Source organism: Centroberyx gerrardi, chromosome 17 (genome assembly GCF_048128805.1).
Source record: "Centroberyx gerrardi isolate f3 chromosome 17, fCenGer3.hap1.cur.20231027, whole genome shotgun sequence".
In the NCBI taxonomy this organism is placed as follows: Eukaryota; Metazoa; Chordata; class Actinopteri; order Beryciformes; family Berycidae; genus Centroberyx; species Centroberyx gerrardi.
Window position 1 is genome coordinate 13,558,989 of NC_136013.1, and position 20,388 is coordinate 13,579,376.

General features: G+C 43.1%; 5 protein-coding genes across 6 annotated transcripts in view; 3 read left to right on the forward strand and 2 right to left on the reverse strand.

The window, feature by feature from the left end:
- The window catches only part of asap2a (ArfGAP with SH3 domain, ankyrin repeat and PH domain 2a), a 59,164-nt gene extending 56,819 nt beyond the window's left edge, over positions 1–2,345 (forward strand). Inside the window, exon 28 of the mRNA XM_078289380.1 lies at positions 153–2,345. Coding sequence (XP_078145506.1) covers positions 153–227 — 75 coding nt within the window. The 3' untranslated portion in view covers positions 228–2,345. The remainder of the gene's footprint in view (positions 1–152) is intronic.
- Positions 2,346–2,821: 476 nt separating this feature from the next.
- itgb1bp1 (integrin beta 1 binding protein 1) lies at positions 2,822–7,093 on the reverse strand. 2 transcript variants are annotated; one of them, XM_078289379.1, is made up of 7 exons: positions 6,844–7,093; positions 5,688–5,803; positions 5,444–5,522; positions 5,167–5,297; positions 4,888–4,980; positions 4,312–4,461; positions 2,822–4,138 (listed from the first exon to the last, which is right to left on the reverse strand). In XM_078289379.1, exons 2-7 carry the CDS (start codon positions 5,757–5,759, stop codon positions 4,067–4,069), a joined length of 597 nt encoding a protein of 198 aa, XP_078145505.1. In that variant the 5' UTR covers positions 5,760–5,803; positions 6,844–7,093; the 3' UTR covers positions 2,822–4,066. The 2 variants fall into 2 exon arrangements, with proteins under 2 accessions (XP_078145505.1, XP_071768832.1); XM_071912731.2 differs by having other exon boundaries at positions 6,840–7,092.
- A 280-nt stretch (positions 7,094–7,373) lies between these two features.
- LOC139922259 (cleavage and polyadenylation specificity factor subunit 3) lies at positions 7,374–12,942 on the forward strand. Its single transcript, XM_071912726.2, has 18 exons — positions 7,374–7,485; positions 7,638–7,701; positions 8,032–8,129; positions 8,311–8,439; positions 8,677–8,854; positions 9,069–9,158; positions 9,257–9,407; positions 9,657–9,832; positions 9,932–10,090; positions 10,354–10,500; positions 10,593–10,745; positions 10,885–10,993; positions 11,149–11,247; positions 11,439–11,533; positions 11,976–12,063; positions 12,340–12,406; positions 12,616–12,712; positions 12,820–12,942. The coding sequence occupies exons 1-18, from the start codon at positions 7,415–7,417 to the stop codon at positions 12,919–12,921; spliced, it is 2,073 nt and encodes a 690-aa protein (XP_071768827.1). The 5' UTR covers positions 7,374–7,414; the 3' UTR covers positions 12,922–12,942.
- A 3,159-nt stretch (positions 12,943–16,101) lies between these two features.
- Positions 16,102–17,504, reverse strand: LOC139922253 (uncharacterized). The gene has a single exon (XM_071912713.2). The coding sequence runs from the start codon at positions 17,431–17,433 to the stop codon at positions 16,354–16,356; it is 1,080 nt and encodes a 359-aa protein (XP_071768814.2). The 5' UTR covers positions 17,434–17,504; the 3' UTR covers positions 16,102–16,353.
- A 235-nt stretch (positions 17,505–17,739) lies between these two features.
- iah1 (isoamyl acetate hydrolyzing esterase 1 (putative)) lies at positions 17,740–20,381 on the forward strand. Its single transcript, XM_071912729.2, has 6 exons — positions 17,740–17,883; positions 18,116–18,168; positions 18,386–18,537; positions 18,913–19,074; positions 19,213–19,334; positions 19,934–20,381. The coding sequence occupies exons 1-6, from the start codon at positions 17,764–17,766 to the stop codon at positions 20,108–20,110; spliced, it is 786 nt and encodes a 261-aa protein (XP_071768830.1). The 5' UTR covers positions 17,740–17,763; the 3' UTR covers positions 20,111–20,381.
- Positions 20,382–20,388: the final 7 nt, after the last annotated feature.

Genomic DNA, 20,388 nt, shown 5'->3' on the forward strand with positions numbered 1-20,388 from the left:
AAATTGTTATGTCATCCCAAAAGAACTGTTGGACCCAACCCGCCTACCACACTGAAAATATTCTGTGTGTGTGTGAGAGAGAGAGTGTGTGTGTGCTGCAGCTACTCATTATCATCAGGCACTGACCTCACCTCTGTCTTCCTTTTTCACAGCTGGGCCACATCGAAGGTGATCCAATGAGAAGAGGAGCCTTCCCGGTTACATTTGTTCACTTCATCGCTGACTGAACGGTTACTGTGGGTCACGGGAAGTGACCCGGGACGCAGAGGCGCTCCTTCCTTCCTTCCACCTCCTGCGTCTGTCAGTGTGTGAGGCGCTGCCAGCAAACACCATCACAATCTTTCTAATCATCAACATCATCATGTTTATCAGCATCATCAGCGAGCTTGTTGAGCCTGAACTGTAGAGAAGAAGTGTCACCGCCATGTCATCACCTTGGCTACAACTCAGTATGGATGTTGTCATGTCAACAGTAACAGACTCGCTCCAGGAAGTGTTGGTGTCACTCCTCGCGACCGACTCCCAGGGACTCATGGGACTGTATGTGGTTTTAATGCTTGTTGTTTATATCGGTTCTGACAAGGACTATAAGATTTAAAAATGATGATTGTAGTGAATGACCTCTTGCAATAAATGCACTTTCCATGTCTTTATCCTGGTTACAACATAAGACAACTTATTGACATAATGAAGGTTGTACTTACAGTATTCAATTCAGCCATTTTCTGTAAGGCGCATTGTACAGAAAGTCCTTAAAGTGACAGTACAGAGAAGACTACAGCAATGTATTTTAACTCACTAGTAACTGTAAATGTGAATATTGTCAACATGCTTACATTCCACCTCTGTGCATGAGCGATTTAAAATGCCGACCTGCTTATAGGTGCAACATTTGAACTCTGTAGTGGGCCTCCTGCGTGGAGGCAGACATTTCCTAATGGTGCTAACCCAGGAATATGCTAGAAGCCGCACCCGAGGGAGCGCTTCCCTGTCCCCATTTCAAAGACAGACTGGCATCGAAAAGGGGGATGCTGCATGTAAAAATAGCCTTCAACTCATCACACCCGGGAGAATCCACTCTCTCACGTGTGTGTGTGTGTGTGTGTGTGCGTGCGCGCGTGCGTCTGTGTCTCCATGTGAATGAGAGTAATAGAACTGCAAATGAGCTCAATGTCGCGTATCTTCTGTGAATTCTCTCTGATCTTCCTTTATTTTCTGCCTCACATACTAGTTCTGCCCTTACTATTTTAGTGTGCAGGATGCAATAGAAACCCACTTCAGCTCCTCCCTTACTATTTTAGGTCAAGTGATGACACTGACTGGCACTGTGGCAGTCAGTAATTACCTTTTGTTGAGCCTATCTGTCTTTTCCTGTGGCTGGCATTTCTGCTTCTCACCTCAGGCTGTGTCTTCGCCCTGTCATCTGCCTTATTAGAGGACGGAAAGTGTGTGTGTGCGTGTGTGTGTCTTGTCTACGCAGCATGAGCTGAGCATTAAAGAATATTGAAGTAAGAGGAAATAAGATAAAAAAGAAAAAGCGTGGGAATGTGATGAAATGCATGAGCCAGCTCAGTGAGTTTTGGGTTTCTCCTTCTTGCCTTTGAGAGCGCACACACTCTGACAGACAAGTTTTCTATTCTCCTCACAAAAGCGCTCGGTTCAATCCAGATTCCTGACACTCTCTATACAGCCATGCGTAGAGAAAGAAACATCCTTCCTACAGCTTCAGCCTATCCTGCGTCTGTACATCTCTGGGGTCCCATAATCTAGACAGATGAGTTTATCTATAGTGTTATGAAATGAATATACTTCTAGAGCATTCTATGTAATTAACTTGATTTTGGTTGCAGAGCAACTCTTTCTCTCTCTGTTTATATAGATATGTTGATATTTAGACATTTAACCTGAAACGAGAGCCTTCCATGGATTTGTGAATGACGAGAAGAGACGCATGTGAACCGTACCTGACACGCTCTCTTCGTTATCTTTAATATTAACTCACTGGAAACAGGAAGGTTTAATAATCTATACATGTAAATAGATTTGGAGTTGTTTTTGTTTGTTGATATTTAAATGTAAAAAAGAAGAGTTAACCTTGGCAGTAAATGTCTTTTAATGCACTGTGGTGATGAGCAGTTACGATTTGACCTCAGCTGGACCTGTGTGTGTTGAAAACACAACTAGCCTACACACAAACACACACACACACAAACAAACACACACACAACTGGGAAAATAAACAATTCATTCTCATTAACTGTGGATCACTGCATTGACTCTTAACTCTATTGTGCAAATAAATGGGAAACTGAAACTGGAATAATAAAATATAAAATAATAAATGGTCCAGTCTGTCTGTCTCTTAATCAGTAATCCTAGAATGGCATGTTTGACTTTATGGTGTTTGGATAGTTTTATTCCAAAATGAGAGAGCCACTATTTGGGAAAAAAAAAAAAAAAAAGATCCCTACTCCCTACATGAAAGTAAAGATCATTATGGGTTACTATTAATGTTACGAGTCATCTTAAGACCTTTGCTTACAAAATAATTGCATTTTTCCAGATTTTTGACATGTTTATTGCTAACTGATAATTTCAAGTAGCAGTTTTCTGAAATGGATATATAACATTTTTGAATTAAACAATGCAATTCAATGATTCTTGAGGTACCATAAAAAAATTGTGTGATGCAGCAAGAGCTCCCTCTGATGGAGAATATTCCAGCATCTGTTCATCTTAGTTTCAATAGTACAAGGATGATCATAGGAGGACAGAGCAATATATACAAAAAAAATAAATAAAAATCACACTTTCCATAATGATCAATAAAAACACCCACTCCTTTATTGTACCGGTTGAAATTCTTCCATATTGTCACTTGTCCATTTGATCCAATCCCAACTGGACCAAGGCAAAATGGAGGAGAGAAAAAGAGGTTTAGATAGAAAAGGGAAAGGCAAACACTGACATGATGTACAAGATGCAGCTGGTGATTTGTGATTTGTACCAGAACCGTAAACAACTTCTTCCCCCTTATTTTTCATATGCAAATAAGACCCAATTAGGATTTATCTGCTGTTTGCAAATGTAGTCAAATGAATGCAGATTTAGTCACTACTTAAAAACATGAAGCCAGTACCATACACATTTCAGATGTAAAGCTTTTGGGACCAAAGAGCATCCGTAGATGTTTGTAATACAAAGAAATTAAAAAGTAATAAAATGAAAATCAAATGGTTCATATTAAAATTGGTGAATTAATTTTAAAAAAGCAAAAGCTTTGTCTTACACAGGAAACAAAATGTGGGATGTGGGACACAGTTAAAGCATCTTTGTAATGTACCTTCAAGTCAGATAGTGACTTCTATGTGTACCAATATTGTTTTTCTCATTGTAATCAAGGAAAACAACGGGATTTCTAACCAAACCCTGCCTGTGCATGTCATCAAATCCCTGTACCATGTAGTTTCTCCACTGACAGATGCCATGACTCCCACAAATTAATTAAATGTGTTCACACAGCTGTTATAGATGGTTTACGACATTATGTACCAAGTGTCCTTATTTACATTAAATAAGATTAAGTTACATTACAACGCTGAAACAGTGGACTGTGTTCGGATGTTTTAAAAAAAAATGCAAACCTTTTCCCTTCCTTGCAACCTTTCCTTGATCTTACTCATTAGCTTTTTTTGTTTTTTGTTAGCAAGGTCAAGGAAACGAGTGAGGTAAAGAAAACATTCCAAGTAAAGGAAATGACGAATCCAAATTAGTCCTGGTCTCAAATGGAAAATGAGGTGATGGGGTGGTGATAGTGCAAGAAATAGTAGGAAAGTGATTTGACTTTGCTGTCAGATAAGGCATTGGCTGAATCTCAATAAAGGCTTGAATCCTGCTCTACTGCAAACAAGGAGGACAAAGCAAAGTTGCAAAAAACAAGGAAAAGGTTGCAAATTTTTTTTGACAATCAGAACGCAGCCCTGATGGTCTCCTGATAAATTATTGGTGATTTTGCAACCGTTCAGCTTCCGCTTTTGGACAGATCTCAGCTCCTGTTTGTCTGGCCTCAGGACTTGTCTGATGTCAGGGCGCAGTCAAAAGAGGCCGACAGCACCTTGCAGATGGACTGAGCATGCTCCTGTTCAGACAGAGGACAACACCATCAAATCAAGCCGTGTTCAGCAGCTGGGCAGATGTTCCTATCCTATGTGATATACTGTGATTTCTTAAAGTCTGGCACCTTCATACCATGATTCCGAAACCTCTCTCTCTCTCTCTCTCTCTCTGTCTCATTCTCTCTCCACCACTCACCGAGCTGCTGCACTGGTAGACCCAGATGCTGCACTCCTCTTGCTTGGTGTCCGTGGTCTTGAGAGCCAGCAGGTTCTTTCCTGCTCCGAGGCCGTCGTCATAACACAGCATCCGCACAATCAGGTAGAGAGGGTGGCGATGCAGCACATCCTACAATTAAACACTCGGTTATGGACTTATTAGATCAAGCATCTTTTTTTTTTTTCCATTTGTGCTATGCTGTCAGAAGAGATTAGCCTCATCCATCAGTGTTGTTCCTGTGGTAGATCTCCATTAAAACAAAAAATCTTTTATTTTCGGATAAAGCCTAAGCCGTACCCCAAATTCAGCTCACACTGCACCCACTCACATAAAATGGGTAATGTGTTGGAAAAGGGTTACAAGTGAAATTCACACGAGTCAGCAGCCTCGTGTGAAGCCGCGTCAAAAGTATAAATTTGATACTGAATTAATAACCGTGCTGTTACGCCGTATTGATGATGACACAGCGGTACTGCATGGCCCAATCAATGCGCACTCATCTGAAGTACAGTATATCACTTTTTTATTGCTTTGGTAAGCAAAGCCGCTACTCACACACTGGTCCAGAGAGGCCACTTTGACTCCATACTTGGACACTCCCAGTATCATCTCCTCGTCTCCAGGCACAAAGGGCAGTTTTCCATCTTGCTGCGAAAGGGATTTATAGTGTTTTATATGATATCGTAAATTCACATGGCATGGGATATTGACTGCTATGAGCGGAGATAACAGACGCTTAAAAGTAAGGCCCGGGGAACTGGGAAAGCATCCATCCCTACTTGAACATCCGTGTTCTTATTTACCGCTGTGCAGGTCACTTTACCAGCTTCTTACCTGAGCTGCATCAATATAGTTGATGAGCTCCAGAGGCTCCTGGAGGGTCTTGCTCATGTCAAACTGCAGTTTCTCGATGGCTCCCACATACTTCACCCTGAACTCGGCGCATGTGTCTGACGCGCTGTTACCTACAGGAACAGTCAGTCAAACAATCAGTGAGAGAAGAAGAGGGGAGGAGTAGAAAGGAGAAAGGAGAGGAAGGAAGGATGGATGGATGGAAGTCAAGAGAGGAGCCTGGGAAGAACTAGATAGCAGTGGTACTGGTCGGTCTGACCTGAGCTCTTGGTGGAGTCTGTGTCGAGGCTGGCGACAGTGCTGGACCTGGAGAGACCGCCCAAACTGGAGTCCACAGACTGCAGACAGACACAAACACAGTAAGACCTCAGCTGGATACAACAGGAAGATTGTGGGGAAGGAATATCTGGCATTTCTCTCTGGCTGAGTGTGTGTGTGTGCGTGTGTGTGTGTGTGTGTGTGTGTGTGTGTGTGTGTGTGTGTGTGTGTGTATGGTCTTGTACCTTGCTCTTGGTGCTGATCTCACTGCTTTGAGAGCTGCTGCTGCTGTGGCGCTTTTTGACCTTCCGAAACATCCTTCACCATGACGACGGCCCTGCAGCCCTCCAGCCCCGCCCACCTGAGCATCACACACCACACAGTGTTAACCACACCGCAGGAATGACTTGCTTGTCTCTATAAAGGTGATGGGTTTGGTAACTGATGCTGACCTGTAGGCTGTAAGTTAGCCTAAATGTTGAGGATCCTAGAAATGAGAGGGTGGACCTTCAGCAACATAATAACCCTGCAGCTATCCTTTGCCGGTGTCAGTGTCAGGGTTTCAAAAACCAGGGAGGACGCTGTCTGTTTTGTAAACAAAGGCCCTCAGGTGACTCATGACCCCCCCCCCCCCCCCCCCCCCCCCCCCACACACACACACACACACACACACACACACACACACACACACAAACACACACACTCACTAACACACCTATCTCCTAACTACATCAATAAGTTTGCAGTATACGAGAATAGTTCTGGTTTAATCGTTTTGTTTTAAATTGGCTGAATCATGTTAGAAGCCGTTGTAAAAAAAACTCGATAATTGCACACCTGTGACGGCAAAAAAAAAAAAAAAAATTTTCATTAAAATATTAATGCGCTACCGTGTTGCTTGGCAACCATTTTATTTCGCTGCCGTTCAAGAACTATATCACTTGGCGGAAGAATAACACTTCATGATTGTTTTCATATTACACATTAAAATAAAAAATGTGTTGAACAATTGTGTTATTAATTTTTAAATACAATGATGTGCAATAGTTTAAGTCGTGCCAAACCACTCTTAGCTGTTGTAACATCACTTTGAAACACTCTCTTAGCTTATTGCACAAGTAGCGTTAAATATTTAGAACTGAGTCAACAGGTATGGACGCCATACTTTTACTTGCATTTGGCTTGTACTCATCACGGATCTACACGGGCTCAGTTGTACTCAACCCGTTGATGAATCCTCCGTTAACGGAAACCCGTTGCTAGGATAAACAATATTACCCTACCCCACCTATAACATGTCCCCCACCGCATTCAGTTTCACACCAAGTTGAAAAACGGCGTTTTTCACCAGGGAGTGGCAAACACAAACGCGCTGCACATCCACCACACATGGCCACATACCTGTATGTGGAAGGTGATCGTCTCAATGTAGAGTGATTTTTCTTCAAAGGAGCGGGTTGAGTAGCTTTCTGTTTATCTACAGTTGACACTCCAGCTTCCTTTTGAGTTTCACAGCCTCCACCCAACGCCACTTAAAGGGGACGCAGCAAAGTAGCACGGTGGTTAACAAAAAACACTATTCATGAAGTTTGGATGTTGAGCCGATATTATCATAGACCCATGAATTCATTGTTGTAGAGTCTCTCTTGCGCAAAGTATTAAGTAACAGAGATAATTTTGAACGGATTTGATATTTACGATGACCCTTTTAATCTTTTATTATTTTATTCACGTGAATTCGTTTATGGCAATAGCCGAGAAAGTCAAACAACTGTCGCGGAACAAATGTCAACGCCTCGGTTTCTCGTCGGCGGTATTTTGGCCCACCACCGGAAGTCTCTCACCTCGAGAGACCGCCCTCCCATTCATTCAACACACAGCACGTATTGTCAGATTACAGTTTCCAGTTTCTACACTATGATTTAGTGTAGCTGTATTTTCCCTTTCTTCAAATATAACAGTGTAGGTAGCCATGGCTGCAAAACGCAAAGTAGATGTGATTGTCCCCGCCGAGGAAAGCGACCAGCTCCTCATTCGACCATTGTGAGTTACTATCTGTGATTTTCATGAATAAGACTAATGACTGAAAGGATAACTTAGTGGTGATGATGATGATGACTGAATGTTACAGTATGTGCCTGTATGTAACCACAATATCAATAAATGCGTGTAAAATGCTCATTTCCCATGTACAGGGGTGCTGGTCAGGAGGTTGGCAGGTCATGCATCATCCTGGAATTCAAAGGGAGGAAAATAATGGTAAATCCTCACGCAGTTACACTTATTTATGCTTGTCACACTGTCCACAACATAGGAAACCTACATATGGCTAGTTGACAGGTGTGCTATGCAGGAATGATGTTAACAAAGTGGAGATAGGATGTGTTGCCTGTGGGCTGCTGCACCCCAAACAGGCAAAATGAATCTATACCTGACTTCATAACTTAAAACTAGCAATATTCCTACGACCAATAAGACTGATATCAACTGAGTTATGGTGAACAACAATAGTAAGGGTGGAGGATGGTGTGTTATTAAGATGTAAGCTATAAACATGCAATTTGGTGTCTTTTCCCATGTGATCGGCAGCTGGACTGTGGCATCCACCCCGGCCTGGAGGGAATGGATGCTCTCCCCTACATAGACTTGATCGACCCAGCTGAGATCGACCTGCTGCTCATCAGCCAGTGAGTTTCAGCTAGTCAAGCCCTCTGTAATAGCACATGTACATATGCTATTACATTAGTTATAGACAAATTCCTCTACTTAAATTGTACTTGGCAAATAAATAGATTTTTCTTCTGATCCACATCATGAAAGGTAAGAGATGTATACAGTTTGATGTTGACGTCTGTCTCTCTTCACCAGCTTCCACCTGGATCACTGTGGAGCCTTGCCCTGGTTCCTCCAGAAGACCAGCTTCAAAGGCCGGACCTTCATGACGCACGCCACCAAGGCCATCTACCGCTGGCTGCTGTCCGACTACGTCAAAGTCAGGTTGGGCTCTCTTTACTGTATGTTATCACCCAATGATCATGTGTGGAAGGAACTATTCCTCTTTACAGAACACTCTTGGGAAAAAAGGTGCAGCTCTCCACCTCTTTTCTGACAGTGAAATATCTGACAGTGTCACACATAATTGTAAATCCTTATTGTCCTTCCACTCATAATATGCAATATTTTGACATGAATCATCATGAAGCCTACAATAGTTATGTGTTTGATTTATTGCAGCAACATCTCGGCAGACGACATGCTGTACACTGAGACCGACCTGGAGGAGAGCATGGATAAGATCGAGACCATCAACTTCCACGAGGTGAAGGAAGTGGCCGGAATCAAGTTCTGGTGCTACCATGCTGGACACGTCCTGGGAGCCGCCATGTTCATGATCGAAATAGCCGGAGTCAAGGTACTGGCTCTCTTACTGACAGGACGTCCTGGTTTGTTTTATATACATCAAGATGTTCTGTTTTAGAGAACACTGCTTCTGTATAGATAAATTACATGTTCACATTATGATGATGGAGTGTTAGTTTCCACTAAACAAAGCCATTATCTGCCGTTTTCCCTTGCGTGTGTTGTGCATTGCTGAGGTGTGCTTAATCTATTTTGTCCCTCCCAAGCTGCTGTACACTGGAGACTTCTCCCGACAAGAAGACAGGCATCTGATGGCAGCTGAGATCCCCAGCGTCAAACCTGACATCCTGATTATAGTATGCCAGAAGTGCTTTGCATAGAAATGTGATAAATTATGTGTTTAATCATTTTGCAGGTGATCACAACATGCTAAATGCTGTTATTCTTCTGTCAGGAGTCCACTTACGGCACCCACATCCATGAGAAGAGGGAGGAGCGCGAGGCTCGGTTCTGTAACACCGTCCACGACATTGTGAACAGAGAAGGCCGCTGTTTAATCCCCGTGTTCGCCCTGGGCCGAGCTCAGGAGCTGCTGCTCATCCTGGGTGAGACGTCCTGTGCCGACTCCCTGCTTTAGGCATTATGACTGTAAAGGCCCATTTCACCATGATATAACAACGCTATTTTCTACGCTGCTATCCTTGATATTCAGCACTATCATTCATCTGAGAGTTATGAGAGAAAAATTGCTGATACAACACATTAAAAGTTAACTGTGTCCGTCACATCTCCGTTCCACTCTGTATGAGACAGAAGTGTGTGTGTGTAAGGTTGTGTTTCGTGTTCCCCTGCAGATGAGTATTGGCAGAACCACCCAGAGCTCCATGACATCCCCATCTACTACGCCTCATCCCTGGCCAAGAAGTGCATGGCTGTGTACCAGACCTACGTCAACGCCATGAACGACAAGATCCGCAAGGCCATCAACATCAACAACCCTTTCGTCTTCAAGCACATCAGCAACCTCAAGGTAGAGGCTCCCATCCTGCGTGTGCTGCTCATCGTTTAAACGCACGGGCTGGAAGCTCATCTGCTGAGGTACTATGACTCTGGTGTCTGTTCTTTGCAGAGCATGGATCACTTTGACGACATCGGCCCCAGTGTGGTGATGGCGTCTCCGGGTATGATGCAAAGCGGACTGTCCAGAGAGCTGTTTGAGAGCTGGTGCACCGACAAGAGGAACGGAGTCATCATCGCCGGATACTGTGTAGAGGGGACACTGGCCAAGGTGCCGTTAACTTATTTATTAAAGATCAGCATGTAGCAGCATTAACAGCTTATTAAAGGATCAGTAAGGGGCAATGTGTTATTTTGATTCAGCCGATAATCCTTTCTTCCTTATTTCTGTGGTAGAAGTGCAATCATTTTCATTTTCATTCATTTTTTTGATCTTCTAAAATTGAATCACGTGCCTCTATTGCAGCATTGAATGTGTACAAAGTGTATAACTATATGAAAGCACTTCAGTGTGGTATGATGTTCGTTCTGCAGCACATCATGTCGGAGCCGGAGGAGATCACCACCATGTCGGGTCAGAAGCTGCAGCTGAAGATGTCGGTGGACTACATCTCCTTCTCTGCCCACACCGACTACCAGCAGACCAGCGAGTTCATCAGAGCACTTAAACCTCCGCATGTGGTAGGAGAACCAGAGCGCCACCTGTCTCTCTCTCTCTCACTGTCTCTGCCTCCCTGATCCTCCTTAAATTCTGGTCTGTGTGTCATCCTCAGATCCTGGTCCATGGGGAGCAGAATGAGATGGCCCGTCTGAAGGCCGCACTGATCAGGGAGTATGAGGACAACGACCAGGTTCACATCGAGGTTCACAACCCCCGCAACACCGAAGCCGTCACCCTCAACTTCAGAGGGGAGAAACTGGCGAAAGTAAATGTCTTGTTTCCGTCCTTTTTTTCCCTCTCTCTCTGGATAATTTTTCATGGGCTTTAAGGAACTCTACGTTATTGCATGACTATATATCAAAATGACACGTGCCAGAGTTATTGAATCCTGCACCTCTTCTCAGGTGATGGGCTCCCTGGCTGATAAGAAGTGTGTCCAGGGTCAGAGGGTGTCGGGCATCCTGGTGAAGAAGAACTTCAACTACCACATCCTCACTCCCTCGGACCTGTCGAGTGAGTAACTGCCGCTTCCTCTTCCACCCCAAAAAGAGTCAATTCCTCGACTCCAACAAGTTTGAGAGTCGAGATCGGGATCTCTCGGTGTCAGTCAGTTCCACTTTTTTTTTTGCGCTTAAAGACATTGCTGACCTGATGTGTCTGGTTTGCAGCCTACACAGAGCTGGCTATGAGCACGGTGAAACAGACCCAGGCGATCCCCTTCACTGGACCTTACTCTCTGCTTGTCTGCCATCTGAGGAACCTCACAGGTAAGACCGCCGTGTTTGTGCATGTGTACTGTGTGACCATAAACTTTACATGTTGATATATATGTGTGTGAACTTCTGGGAATAAACTCTTAATGTTTGTTGCACCAAACCCATTTCCATTCATGTGGAATCCAGCAGTCCAAATTGTAGTTGACCCCATGCTGAGTGTTGCAGTCTGCTGTCTGTCTCAGGCGATGTGGAAGAGCTGGATGGAACCGAGAAGAACACTTTGAAGATCTTTAAAAACATCACTCTGATCCACGAGGTCGGCATGGTGCTGCTGGAGGTGAGAGGTTAGACCAGTTCAACCAGCTGGGGTCCTGCTCAGTCTGCTGCAGTTCAGCTGGGCTCTGTTCTACCCAGACTGGTCAGGACCAATCCTTGGACTTAGAGATGGCTGACCAAAGCATTTACACAGCAGTTTCATGAGTTGTGTGTTTTGCTGATGTACAATTTTGTCTCTCTTTAGACCTACAGTGTCTCATGTTATGAATTCAGTTTGTGTTCACAAAAATCCATGTTCATCAAGCATAGGTTTTGTGATTGTTTCTGCTTTGGCTGTGTGGGGTTCAAGAAAACATAGTTTTTTAAGTTTTTTTAATCACAGTTCCCCTCAGTCCACTCCAGTTGAGTTGTACAGCTGCCTCATATCAGGCTTCTGATCTACTGTCAAACTGTATAATGGCTGCAACTAACTCAACCCCCTTTCTCTTCCTCTCCTCTGTCAGTGGATAGCTAACCCTCTGAATGACATGTATGCTGATGCTGTCACCACAGTGGTGCTAGAGGTCCAGTCAAACCCCAAAGCTCAGAAAGGTTTGGCCACCGTCTTTGACTACATGAAGAATGTATATGGCTATCTTGTCTAACCATATTCTGTTTAGTTTTGAATGTTTGCAGGAAGCATGCAATGAATTACTTGTGAGAGCTTTGTCTGAACCCATTTACTGTTTTAGCAAATGGAACTGCTAGAAAAGGGCATGATCATCTCAAAGCCACTGGTTACTGAATGGGAGGATAGGCAGCCATCTTTGTTGCATGTTGCCTGCCCATAATGTGATTCATGTGATTAAATTTGTGTTTCACCAACAGTCATGGAGAACCAGAGTGCCATTGTGGACATGGAGGTCTTCCACGCCAGACTGGAGGTCATGTTGCAGTGAGTATCTACATCTATAGTGACTTGCTCATAATGTGGAATACACTGATAAACAGTTTGATCTCAAAAGGCAGTTCACAGAAATATAACACAACAAGCAAACAGATAACAAATGTATATATACAAAAACTCAAAAAGCACATTCTCACACACAGAGTGGGTGTGGTAATCCTTAGTTATAATCCTTCTTTCCCTGTCTCTCTCCTCAGAGACATGTTTGGAGATGAATGTGTGGATTTCAGGGATGGTAAAAACATCGCTGTGACAGTCGATGGGAAGACCGTCCAGATTTGCTTGGAAACGAGGGTAAGAAGCTTTCACTATCACACCCAAACACTGACAGAAAAAATGCAGCAGGTGCGGTTTTGTTGCTTTTCTTTTGATGTCTCACTGGCTTCCTCTCCCCTCGGCAGACGGTGTGCTATGAGGACGACTGCACCGAGGACGACTCTCTGAAGGAGATGGTGGAGCTGGCTGTGCAGCGGCTCTATGACGCTCTCAACCCCACCGTCTGAGACTGGACAAGCCTGGAGCCACACACACACACGTTAGGTCTGATGGGTCTGCAGACACCACATAACCAACCAGACTTCACCACTGACCTAACGAGTGACTGGGCTCAGACTCATGGATATGAAAGTGAAGAATATTTATACATATTCAGTGGGGAAAGTGAATGAGCCGATAGCATCTCTGAACTGGATTACAAATGTTCCCAAGGTTACCAGTGGCTCTTGGTTTTTGATGGACTAGTCTGGCATCCATCTTTTGTTCACTGTTCCAAATTACCATGATCTGTATCAATTCAGATCAGCAGGACTTTATCCGTCCCACAATGTGAAAGAGCTGATTTCACTAGCTATGTCCAATCTATAGATCCTAGTCATTTAGTTATGCACCGGCCCCGTCCGGGATTGGTCTTTTGGCAGCGACCTGGGTGGTGATTGACAGCCTCAACAACCAATCCCAGGCATCCCAGACGTGCGTGTTTTGCAGAGCATGCTGAAAGACTTGGAAAGACCAGATCGGTCCCTTACTTGTCTTTCCCTTGACCTCATTAATTGAATATGAAGGAAGACAGAAGGAAAAGAAAAAGGTTGCATTTATGGGTGAAACCCGTCTTGTCTTTCTCTTTGGTTCAACAGTGGTACACTGGATCGATTGATATGCATCTTAAGTTTACGTTTACATTTTAGGCATTTAGCTGATGCTTTTATCTTGAGTCACTTATGTGTGCAACAGTAAAATAAGCTTAATTTTCTTGATCACCAACATTACAAGCAACCAATAGTAAAGAGTGCAAGGGGATCAGGATTATAAGAGGAAATTGCTAGGAAAATAAGGGAGATAGAAAGAATTCTTTTCATACTTTTAGTACTTAAGTTTTTTGATATGCAAGTATTTAAAATTTTAAAAGCACTTAAATTTACTGTATTTCTGTAGATTCACTGTAGCTTGAGAGCTAAATGCATGACTGAATTGCACTGATCTGACACTGACTTATTTTGTTTACTTTTACCTTTGATGTAAACAGTGAATTTGTTAATGCACTAAACTTCTGTGATTAATGTATAACAAGTGAAAAATAGAACTCATCGTTTTTGCATAAACTTCTGTGCTTTGATGACAACAGCGTGTCTTGTTAAGTTATTTAGGAAATAATCAATGAAGGCAATTATTGCATCTGCTGTTATGAGATTTTATTTTTGTTTTAAATTATGTTTGCTGTTATTTTTATGTTTTAGTTTTCTAGAATTTTATTAGATGTTATTTGTTTTATCAGTTTTTTCAGGCACTACACATTGTACAGGTGGGGTTTTATCTAGAAAATGAATTTACAGTTACTGTAGTTATTAATAGATGTGGTTTCCTCTGCTTTCCCCTCCCAATACCACATGACACAATTACAGCTGCAGTGACAGTTTGCTGGTTAGGGGCAAGAAAGTTTTATGTTAAAGTGAACTTCATTTCTCCCTCTAGCTCTCAAAGACAATCCAACAGCCTCAACCGACACCTATAGGCCTGTTGCCGTCCTTTTGCTATACAAACATGAAACTTTAATATTATTGATGTGTGTAAAATAAAACAGCGTAGATTATACATATCCATTTTCTCAGATGAACCCCAGTCACAAAAAGAATTCCAACCTGTTATTTAAAAATGTGTGCTATAGAAAATTCTCACAAACCTCTTTTATTGTAATCATAATAATGTGATACTTCTGGTAGGGGAATTTTCTATTTGCTTGTCCCTCCACAGGTCGACCAGAGGTTCAGCAGGTTCAGCTACAGAAAGCAACCCTGAAGCTGGTACAGATTCAGTATTATGTATAATATACAAAGTCGATGTATATTATCATCTGATGGATGCTACTAAAAAACAGACATGCCAATCTCTGTGTTGGTGTTGACTATATAACAGTGTTGGTGCATGATAATAAAAGATCAGAGCAACATTTTATTTCACTGCTCCAACAGCAGCACTCCACACACGCACAATAATTTATTTGTTAAATATCAGGTGATACGATTTAGCCATTTATTTTTACAATAAATATAATCTGAGGCACATTCTTCAACTGAACTACCTGACCAAAATCAGTAAAATGATTTCCATGACGGTTCCTGTATGTCCGGTATGGCCTTACTGATGGCCTCTCATGACAGGATTGACAAATTTGCTAGGAGCTACACTTCCTAGCACAACCTGTTCCACATGTCACATATTCACTTAAATTGCTATTACTTTTTTCATGAATAGCAATACATGAAACCATAAACAAAAGTTTGATATTTTACCAATAAAAATAAAGCAATCTGCATGTAGGATGACTTTATAAAAGCCAAAGGAGTTGAATTGTAGCACAAACAGGTTGTAAATCAACCAGTGAAGCTTTCTGTCAGCATGTTCACTCAGTGTTGTGGAATCCATCAGGATTACAGTATGCATGGCACAGTGTGTTGTTTCTGCTGGGTTTCAGGCTGACTTGTGTGACATGACTGACAAATGAAAAAAAAAAAAAACAGCTAAGTGTGCAATGACTAAAACATTTGGACAAAATCTCAACTGAGTATTGAATTCACTGATACAGAGTGAGAAGTGTACAGTTGTCCTGTGATACACGGCTGGCAGACAGGAATTCAATCATATGCACGTTACTCAGTTTGTCCTTAGGTTAGCAGCTATCAACAGGACAATTTAGCCTAATCCTTTGGAAAATGTATCTATTGCATAGATGTCAAGAGGATGTTGGTCCAAATGATGATGGTATATGTCATCATGCTCAGTAGTTTGTTAATGTAATGTGACACTTTATTAATGCCTGTAGGGAGATTATTTTTTGTCTCTCCCCTCAATAGGGAGGTCAGAGGTCAGCTACAGATCAGCCCTCCTGGAGCTGGTAGGGATTCAGTGTCTTACTCAGGAGCGTCAATTCGCTAAACCATAAGGTATGGCAAAGTCCCTGCATCTAATATCACTTGCCACCAAAACTTTGAAACCTGCTTACTATATTGATTGAATTTCTGGAGACAAAGGGGGACAATTACTGATGACTGACAAGTTATTATTTGGTAATTATTATAACCTCCAACCTGTTTTGCACAGGCACACGCAGCTTAGAAGAGACAATGGTCCTGATCTCCTGATTTTTGTATTTTTGTAGGTATGGCTGCCTGATTTTGGTTCATCTCTGCTCTCCATTACAATGATAAAAACTACAAATGTATCAAATTGATCAAATTTGGGCTCATTTAGGTAAGGTATGGCAAGTGCCATTACTGGCCATATCCATTTGATGCCAATGGTCTTCTTGCTCAAGGACACTTCAGCAGGGTGGATGCTAGTCAACATGGGGACTTGACTTTGGACCCTGCCGTCCTGCAAAAGCCTACAAGTATAAATAACACCATGATGCACACATCCAGTTCCACCTCTGTGACTCAGCTTCAGCCCCGCTTTAAGCTGAGCATTATAGCCAGGGCCATCGCCAGCAGCACCGCTACGGCCATCTCTGTCATCTTGCCCAGCTTCCAGTCACTGACCGTCTCATTCTTCTTCCTCAGCATCTCCTCTTTCCGGACTCGTATGTCTTTGTCTCTCTGAAGCTGCCCGCTGTAGTGAGACTTGATAAACTTGTCGAAGTCGAAGACGCCCTTGCCGTCGACGCCCACGACAGACTGACGGGTCCTGGTTTGTTGTTTAGCGGAGCCGCTGGTGTCCTTTGCTGAGGGTCTGGTGGCTCCTGTCAGGTCTGCCTGATTCAAAATGCCCCGGTCGTACTTCTTCCTCAGTCCCTTGTTACCCAGCACGTTGTAGGCCTCGCTGATCTCAGAGAAGCGGACAGTGGCGTCCTCGCTGCCGCTGTTCTTGTCCGGGTGGTAGATGAAGGACTGCTTGTAGTAAGCCGTTTTTATCTGGGCTTGAGTGGCGTTAGGTGGCACCTCAAGTATATCATAATAGCCTGTTCTGGTTTTATACAGGGGCTCAGACCGGTCTCCGTTACCGCTATAAGCCCTGCTGAACACCAACTGTTCACGACCCAGCAACAAATGACGACCGACGAGGCTCTGTTGTCGACGGGCAAACCTGGAAGTGCAGAAAGTCCTTCGTAACTCAAGTTTGGCCCGATTTGTGTTGTGTGTCGCCGTAGTCCGGTACCGTGTGTCAAAGGACTTTCTATCCAAAGTGTTATCCCTTGCAAGTTTATAAAGTGATCCCTCTTTGCTGAGTCCAACGCCGTGGTAAAGTTCAGCAACACTTTCCCTGAGGTCGTTACCGAACAGAGAGTTTCCAGTTGTGTAAGAAACTCCAACGGTCGCGTCCTGCTGAGAAGACGCTCTATCCGCAGTTTTGCCTCTATTAACTTGGACATTTTGCATGTCACCCAACAAAAATCCCGTGGATAAAGCAGAACTATGTATTGCACGTTTACCTTGTTTGCTCCGAGTTTCTAGAAGGAAATGATTATATGTTTTGTGTGCAATATTGTAGGCTCCCCTTCCAAGTCTCAGCCTGACCTCCGCCATGTTTACCGGGAGCGAAGAAGAAAAACAGACTTCCGTGGACTAAGGGCAGCCTTCCAACTCCAGCGCCTCCCGGTGGGGAGTTTATAGTATAGTTATAACTTTTATAGTAGGGTATAGCCTAGGTATAAACCGGCAAAAGTAGAGGTATAAGTATAGGTATAGGCCTAAACATACCACATATGTTTACAGTAACAGGTCTTTTTACTGAATATACATGAGAACTAAAACGACCAAGTGTTAAGGCTTTTATTGTGAAGTGTGATGTGGTGTCCAGTGTGGTGTAACACCGGGATCCGGAAGCGAGTCCTATTTCACATCGAACCAAATTGTATGCAACACCTGAAAATAACATTATACTGGAAGTTCGGTTTACACTGCAGGTTCATCATGTCCAAATTAAAAACAATAAGTTGGCCTCAAGTGGTTTTATTTGGCGACTCCATCACTCAGGTTAGTTCGTACATGAAACAGCTTTTACAGACACAAGTCACGTATTTTGTTTGCCAGGCAGCTAACGTTACTCTTTCACTTTCATTATCAGTCTGTCAGCTGATAGTCTGCTATCATCACAAGTTTTGAATGAATGAATGACAGCAGGTGATTTGTCTGAGTCGTACAGTCATATATTTATGGTCTGAGTGTCTGTTTGATCTGAGTGACAGTGTGCTGTTGATTCTTTCAGTTTTCATTCCAAGCCAATGGATGGGGCGCAGAGTTAGCCAACAAACTAGCTAGGTGAGTGTTTCCCTTGTGTTTGTGTGGGTGTTCAGCTCAACTGAGATGTTGTGACAATACAATATCCACACAACTGATGCAAAGAAAGCAATAACCTAACTAATAACTCATTGGTGCACATTATGCCTTTTTGTGTACTTGCATGCAATTCATGTAAGCAGCCAGGTTCATGCGTATTTAACAGTCTGTAAATCAAAAGCCATATTTTGCCCATCAGAAAGTGTGACGTTGTGAACAGAGGACTGTCAGGCTACAACTCCAGATGGGCCAAGATTCTCCTGCCACGCCTCATCAACAGCCATACTGCTGCAGACCACAACATAGCAGCTGTCACTGTCTTCTTCGGGGCCAACGACTGTGCTCTCGAAGGTATAAATTCATGTAGTGAACCTGAAGCCCTGTTTTGATAAACACTGATCCTTGATTGACTCATCTGAATGCCTGATATTTGGCTACATAGATCATGTAGCTTATTTCATAACAACCACTGATCACCATGTTATTCCTGCTGAAGTGTTTAGTCTTCATATCTTACAGACCCAACAAACCACTTGCCAGGCTGATAGATGACAATGAAAGTTTCATACTTTTCTGATGTTATATGAACTTTTCTAATGATATTTGAGCACTTACATCATTTGAGACCAGCAACACTCCATTGATCACTAATGCTGTGGTACCACACAGAAATATGATATAATTGATCATTTGTGATTCACACACATCCTGTTCCTCGTTCTCCAGACAAGAACCCCCAGCAGCACGTCCCTCTGCAGGAGTATTCAGAGAACCTCAAGGAGATTGCCAGACTCCTGGCCTCAGCTGGTGTGTCCGCAGACAAAGTCGTCTTCATCACCCCCCCTCCTCTTCATGAGCCAGCCTGGGAGAAGGAGTGCACACTGAAAGGTAACGCACACGCACAACATCTTTTCTCTCATATCTCTGTATTCTTACATTATCATTTTGATGGTTGGAAAACTTTGCATGTGTGTATGACGCTTCTGGCCTGTAGAGATTACGAGTGCCTCTGTGTTTCTCTTGCAGGATGTCCTCTGAATCGTCTCAACTCAGTAGCAGGGCAGTATGCCCAGGCGTGTGTCCAGGCAGCAGGTCAGTGTGGCGCCGACGTCCTGGACCTCTGGACCCTCATGCAGAAAGACGGACAGGTGGGCAATGCTGCCGTTTCATCGATACTGCCACTGTCACCACTGCATGTCATTAACAAGTTCTTACATGCGATCCCCACACTGCAAACAGTACAGTACAGTACAATCCAGTAGTTAAACAAGTTGTTTAAATAAACCTGGGCACAAAGAGAAAAAAAATGTGCTAATGTGAAAATGTAAGCTTGTTTTATTGATGCTGTCTCATGCTTGTTTTTATAGTGGAAAATTAGACTAGAAAAGTAATTTGTTGTTACACATTTTGGATTTTCAATGAATGTTACATAATTGTACGTCATTTTAATATACAGTATTTCAACATTCTGAATATTTTATTCTTTCAAACCACCTTGATTCCAGAGGGCTTTGGGTTAATAACATTAACTGAATGTGAAGACTTTAATACTTATATATTACCAATGTAAGATTTTGCTCCACTGACAAAGCATTCTCCCCCAGCTCCCTAAGAAATCCTCCATTAACCAAAGATGCATCGATATCTTTCAATATTCCCCGTCGCCTTTCTCTTTACCCCTTTATCCGTCATTTAATAAAAGCATTCCCAAGTCCTGAGCCTTCCTGTTTTGTCCTCTGCCCCACAGGACTACACCGTCTACCTGTCCGATGGACTGCACCTGTCAGAGAAGGGCAACCAGTTTGTGGCCCAGCACCTGTGGAGGCTGCTGGAGAGCCGCGTGGCCGACCTGCCCTTCATCCTGCCCTACTGGGGAGACGTGGACGCCCAGAGCCCAGAGAGCAGCCTGCTGTGTGACCAGTGAAGAAGAAGACACCGCTGGCTTCTTCTGGAAAGCTCAAGATACAACAGAATATACTGTGGAAGTGAATATCACTAGCATTCCTGCGTTTCTGTAGCCAGTGATTTCTTGGCAAGCTGAGAACGGACTAAAATCGAGTTATGAAACAGTGGAGCAACTGGAGTCTGCGTGAACTGAAATGAAACACACAAAAAAAACCCTGCTGAGATAGTGATGATCAAAATTTGTATTGACCAGTATGTGAAATGTCAGACACATTTATTGCAATTACTTTTTTAAAT